The sequence below is a fragment of the Myotis davidii genome, unplaced genomic scaffold, assembly GCF_000327345.1.
Source record: "Myotis davidii unplaced genomic scaffold, ASM32734v1 scaffold362, whole genome shotgun sequence".
Classification (NCBI taxonomy): domain Eukaryota; kingdom Metazoa; phylum Chordata; class Mammalia; order Chiroptera; family Vespertilionidae; genus Myotis; species Myotis davidii.
In genome coordinates, this window is record NW_006297152.1 from 540446 (window position 1) to 547085 (window position 6640).

At 38.1% G+C, this 6640-nt stretch overlaps 1 protein-coding gene across 1 annotated transcript in view; it reads left to right on the forward strand.

The window, feature by feature from the left end:
* The window catches only part of RPS6KC1 (ribosomal protein S6 kinase, 52kDa, polypeptide 1), a 121029-nt gene that overhangs the window by 107697 nt on the left and 6692 nt on the right, over window positions 1–6640 (forward strand). Inside the window, 2 exon segments of the mRNA XM_006772970.1 lie at window positions 5504–5586; window positions 6619–6640. The exon segment at window positions 6619–6640 is cut by the window's right edge and continues 17 nt beyond it. Coding sequence (XP_006773033.1) covers window positions 5504–5586; window positions 6619–6640 — 105 coding nt within the window.

The following is a 6640-nucleotide window of genomic DNA, read 5'->3' on the forward strand; positions in this document are numbered from 1 at the left end:
CACACACACACACACACACACACACACACACACACACACACACACACACACGGGGCGCCTGCTCTGTGAGTGGCTGGGGGCAGGCCCCCAGCGGACACACACATAAACACATGGGGCGCCTGCTCCGAGCCTCCGCGGCCAGACGGAGAGTGGGCCTAAGCAGTCAGTAGGATATCCCCTGAGGGCTCCTGGACTGTGAGGGGGGCAGGCTGGGCTGAGAGACCCCAGCCCTCAGTGCATGAATTTCATGCACCGGGCCTCTAGTAAAGACTATAAAACTCTCCTATGTTTTAGCAAGCTCTTTGACAACATGGGTCATCAAGGCAGCATCATTTTTTTCTGAAAAAATTACCTTGGCTTGTTGAAGAGTGTTCTGTGATGTTGAACATGAGTAAAATCGATGTAGTCAAAGTACATTTTACGTTGCAGTAGCTTTATTGTTAATGTGAACTTGTTTATTCACTTGTGAAATAAGAGTATGAATCAGTAAGATTCTGTGTTGTGTTAGAATATGATAATGTGCTAAAGGGAGAGTTCTAGAATTTTACTAAACTGTTCTCACATATTTGATTTCCTTAAAATTCTAGATGATTGAAAATCTAACCTGGAGCTGATTCTGTCTCCATTACATTGAAAGATGGTAACAGGTTTAGTGACACTGATTCATTTCACTTGCTACCAGGTCTTTTTAGAGAAAAGGAATAGTAGTTGGGTCTAGAAAGGAAAAAGAGGAAAATTGAGCATTGCTAGCTCATTTTAGCATAATCCCACTCTTTGGGCATCTTATGTTAATGGAGGGGGTAAAGTTATGAGAAAGGCTCACGAGTACTTTTGAAAACATTTTCAGGATCATAAAATTACAGGTAGGAAGAATGCTAGAGGCCTGGCTGTCCTCATTTTCCAAGAAGCTTTGTATCACGGCGAGCCAGGCTCACAGAGCAGCATAGCTCGAGCCCTGTCAATCGATACATTTCTTTGACTCAGAAGGAAGAATATCTAGGATTCTTTGATATCACCATCTTTGAGGTTTTGTGGGAAAAACCTGAGACCTTGTTTGTTTTCTTAGGGGATAGTTTATTCCCCCCTAATCACTTTGCTCGATGACTGTAGTGCTGCTGCACTTGTGGGGAATACAGCCACCGGACATTGCAAATATAGGATGTAGTGGGGGTGAAGGGGACTTGCATGGAAACTTAACATTTGGGTTTTATAAGAAAAATATTTTGAGGGTAGAGAAAACAGTGTAAACAGTGGTAGAATTTATCCTTTAGAATGTTTCTGCTTTTTTTTTTTAAGATTTGAAAAAATGTAAGGTAGGAGAGGAGATTAAAAGGGATTTCTCAGCTTCATCGTATTTTATTCTGAAAATAGCTTCACATATTTATTCGGTCTTCATTTCTATAAGTTTTCTACTTTTGAAGTTAGGCACATCTACTGACTATTCACCTGGTGTTTGTAGTAGCTATCGTTTAGCTTTATATATAAATCAGTATTCTTGGTTTATGCTTAAACTTTTTATGTAGATTTTGCAAGTAAAGCAGTTTTAGAGAAGTGCTTTTGACAGCCACACGGCCTCGGGCTTCTTTTTGGCAATTCAATTTCAGGGTATATCTTTACAATTTTAATCTAAGAATTAGAATTAGGGCTAATGTATAATAATATGCTAATAGGGAATATTCAGACACTGTGGCAGTTCACATTCGATGCAGTATGTTGGTCATTATCTACCTGTTTAAGGACTCTGGCAGAAGATTGCGAGGGATTTCAAAGCAGATAAAACCAATGAACCCAGTTCTCAGACTCCTTAGTTGAGCAAGTTCACAGAAATCAATAAAGGAATATACCTTGTCTGTCTCCTGAAGTGCCTCTCAAACTTTTCTACCCAAGCACTTCTGACTGCAGAGGCAATATGAAATGGGTACCCCAGGGGACTAGTGAAATATGATCCTGAACTCCCTTTGAAGTCTTTTGTCTTGCAAATCCATGTAAATTTTACATTCTGTTCCATAATAGATCTCTGTTTCTTTTAATGGTAAAACAATATCCAGCTCCCTTCCACACTTATAAAAAGCTTTATGCTCAGGAAGATGTACTGTGCTTATTTGGTAGTTTCAAGTACCGCTGCTGCTCCCCCCCTCCCCCCCCCATTTCATTCCCACCCTCTCACTCCCGGACCACTCATAATCCCAGCAGTGATATGCAAAACTAGCATAACATAGCCCTTTTGATGGTCTAGGCTGCACTGGTAATGGCACTTGGACCTTTGGCTGAATTTAAAAGGGGCTTTATCAATTGTGAGCCATTGATACATTGTGGAGCCTTATCTCAATGACCCTCTGCTCAATCCTAACAGAAAACCTTTCTGAGCAGAGTTGGCCTTTGGCTTTAGTCTAGAGCTTTTCAGGGCATGTTAGACCCTATAAAACCATCTTATTAATTTTCACTTCTGATTGGGTCAGATGTTCCTCTTTTCCCAGGGCACCCAGTTACTATAGTCTCCAAAGCCACCCTACCGAAATAAGGTTTCCATAAAGTTGCTTGGAAATGTTAAATGATGCATGCAAAATATTAGACATAGTTCCTTACATATAGTAAGTAGTCAGTGTTAACTGCTATTTTAGTGTTGCAATGATCATTATTGCAGTGTGTGCCTACTGTGAGCACAGCAACAAAGAACATGAGACTTATTGGTAGCATATTCAAAATAGATGACTGACCAATGATTTTGGATCTTAACTAGTGAACAGATATCATTTATTATAAAACTAAGAGATTTGTAGTACTTGCTGTACGATTAAAGAAAATGGAATGACAAATTCTTGAGCAAAAACACTAAAAGACAAAGCCACAAAATATGCCATTGGGAAAAGTGATTTTTAGTTTCACATTATTTAGCATGTGGCCAGCACATGGAATTCTATGGAGGGATAGTGCCTAGTGCCTAGCGTAGTGTCTAGTTTGTGCTGTTTATGTATGCTGGTTGAATGACTGATAGGGTGAGACCTCATTGTGGAGGCCTGATTGTATACATGCCTGTTTAAGTTAGACATGTGAATGTTATTTAATGGTCAATGAGAAGCCATTTCAGAATTTTGAATAGGAAGAGGATGCATTGACTGCTTAAACTGTAAGGAACTGTGCAATGGGAGGCTTGGGAATGGGTGCGGGGCAGTGTATTTGAATCTTGAAGGGATACTATAAGCACTATGAATGAGAGCCCCAGTAAATTTTTCGTAAAGAAAATCACTATTTTAGGAAATCCTTGAGTGTCCAAACTATAGAATGTAGAGCTAAATTTAACATATAGACCCTCAGATCTAACCTTCGTATTATGAATGAGATCAATTGAATTCCTCAAAGCTCTTAGTCCAGGGCTTCTGATTCCTAGTCTATTGCTCTGAAATGTATAACAACATTCAAATTGTGGGGGAAACCATGTAGCCAGCAGTCTCGAGCAGGATTGACCTACATATAGCTTTGTCGTCCCTGCTCTAACAAGCCTGAATGTTTTCATGTCATCTGGTTATACATTTAAATTGTACTGCCCTAACTGGTTTGGTTCAGTGGATAGAGCGTCGGTCTGCAGACTGAAAGGTCCCAAGTTCGATTCCGGTCAAGGGCATGTACCTTGGCTGCAGGCAAATCCCCAGTTGGGGGTGTGCAGAAGGCAGCTGATCGATGTTTCTAACTCTCTATCCCTCTCCCTTCCTCTCTGTAAAAAATCAATAAAATATATTTAAAAAAAATAAAATTGTATCACTTGGCCTGGCTAGTGTGGCTTAGTGGTTGAGTGTGGACTCATGAACTAGGATATTAGTTCGATTCCCGGTTAGGGCACATGCCCAGGTTGTGGGCTCAATCGCCAGTAGGGGCTTGCAGGAGGCAGCTGATCAATGATTCTCTATCATCGATATTTCTATCTATCTCCCTCTCTCTTCCTCTCCGAAATCAATAAAAATATATTTTAAAAAATAAAATAAAATTGTACCACTTGGTCATTCATGTAGGCTAACAAGCATGGAATGAAAGTAAAACTCTCACTACCACAGAGGCAAACCAGTAAAACACTGTCATATTTTCTCACCAATCTTTAAAAAAAATACATAATTTTAAAATTAGAACTCTATTGTTTTTTAAAAATTTACTTTATCCGGACGTTGACTTATATACTTAAACCTTGCACAAATACATCATTTTAAATACTTATGTGTGCTGTGCCAGCACAGTCAAGGTTCAGTGAGCCTGAGGAGGGGCAGTGAATGATTAAAGAAAAGACAAAGAGAATATAGCTGGGGCTTGGTGGATCTCCTGTGCCTGGATGAGGCCACAGAGAAGGATCCAGCCAGCAAGCTGAGGCTTTATTTTATAGTCAGAGAAAAACAAGGTAGTGGTCAACATAGTTACAATGTTCTTGTGAGTTTCACTTGTTTTGGCAGCACTTGCAGCACCTCCCACAGCCCATTAGCTACCCAGGAAGGATAGGGGGTGGCCATAAGGTCAAGCTTAATTATGCTACGAGGGCTCTGCCTTCTAAGCTGGGACTTGTTTGTGACTCTGCCACAGGTCAATCTGAGGCTTAACTCTAGAGCCTCTCCCTATACTTATGTAGTAGTATTCCATTATAAGAATGTGCCTATATATACACAGATACGTGTGTGTTTGGCTTTGCAACTAATTGAATGTCATTAAGAAAGGGTAAAAATACATTGAACATGACTTAAGGGCTAAAAGCCTCAGAAATGGTGAAATGAGGAGTTTTTGCAGACTTGTGAAGAAACCTGAAAGATGACACCTGAGAATTCCTATTACATTTAAGAAACTTGTGCTGATGAGAGAGGGATTAACATAGATAAAATTGTAATTTGTAGACACTGTAAAATCACTTATTTTAGCCAGTAGTTTCAGTTGTGGCTTAAAACAACATATCTCTGTACTTGTAATAACAAAGTGGGTAAATCTGCATTGCACATGCTCCTCCTTTAGTTGAAAACAATTATATAGGAGAAGGATGATACTATGAACTAGGTCTTAGTTCTGTTACTGATTTACTATGTGACATTGGACAAGGCGTGTCACCTCTCTGTACAAGGATAATTAATACTGCTTTACATGATTTTTGCAGTTCCTTCTGAAAGTAGAGTCTTTGTTTTTACATCAAAATATGACCTCTTAGGTAGAGTTGGCTACACTTTCTCAAATTTGAAAAATTAAGCAAAATGCTGATATAGTATATTCATGTAACTTTTAAGTATAGTATCTTGAAGGTGTCCCTCTATCAACTAAAGAAAAAATGTCTCCATTTAATATATGACTGCGTCAAAAAAAAAAATGCAACCACAGTAGGTGATCAAAAGGATAAGTAACTTTCAGGGATTTTGAAAGCCCAGTAGTATTTAGTATTTGCTCTCTCAGCATTAAAAAGGTCACCTTGCTAATACATGTTAATTTTGAAAGTTTAATTGACCTTTGGAATTTTAATATCAACCTTTTTTGGTGTGTTTAGAGGTTGGAGCAATCACTGAAGAAACTGAAGCCTGTGATTGGTGGAGTTTGGGTGCTGTCCTCTTTGAACTTCTCACTGGCAAGGTAAGCAGTGACCTGGACGCTTAATAAGTTTACCCAGATGCTACCTTGATTTCAAATTGAGACCATTTAGCCTTTGCCTGTGATTTTTAGATCAGAGACTAGGTAAGAAAAACTTTGAGATATATATGTGCAGTAAATTTATCAAGATTTCAGATAAAAAAATTAGAGTTGTATTGCACTGAATAAATCGATGGTAAAATTCTGTATGTCACAATGTCAGTACACAGTAAGATACTGGTGTAAGACTAAACACTTTTTCTCTTTATTTTCCATGATTTCCTTTTAAATAGAGTTAAATCTGTAAGGTTCATATCAGGATGTATTAGAATTCTTTAGATGTTTTAAACATTTTGTCTGAAATCAGGAGGGAATTCTCATTTTAAAGAAAATTAATGTAGATATAAATGGTAACCTCTTTTATCTCTACTATAATTTTTTCCTATCTGTTCTAGCTTTAGGATAGAATTTATGCTCTCTCTGATCAATAACTTTTAAGTAAGATATTTGAGGTTAGTAGACTTTTAATAGAGTACTGTGCAGATTGCCTCCTGGGAAGAAAACAGAGGAACAGTCAGTTTTATAATTAGTCCTCTACCTTAAATATGTAGATAATATAGAATTCCCAAGATAGTTGTGGAATTTAGAAACCACCTATACATACATTTAAACCATAATGTGCCACATATACACATATATATATACATATATATTGTTAATTTTGAAGGTTTTTAATACATTAAAATTATTTAGAGTTATCTAAAGTCCCTTTTTAGTTTTTATGTATAAATATAAGCTCTTCTACTTATGAGCTACTTTATAACTAAGGTAAAAGGGCTAGAAGCATAAGCTTATGATGTGATTTATCTGATTGCCTTCATTCCGGTTAGAAGTTCTATAGGCTTAGAGCCCTCGTCTTAAACTGCTTAGGTGGCACTGCTGATTACTACACCCCCAGTTAAGACCATTGCTGAGTTCTCTGTACTCACTGTCCATAAATCCTGGATAAGAAGTGTACCTGATTGATTGTTTCAGACTCTGGTTGAGTGCCATCCAG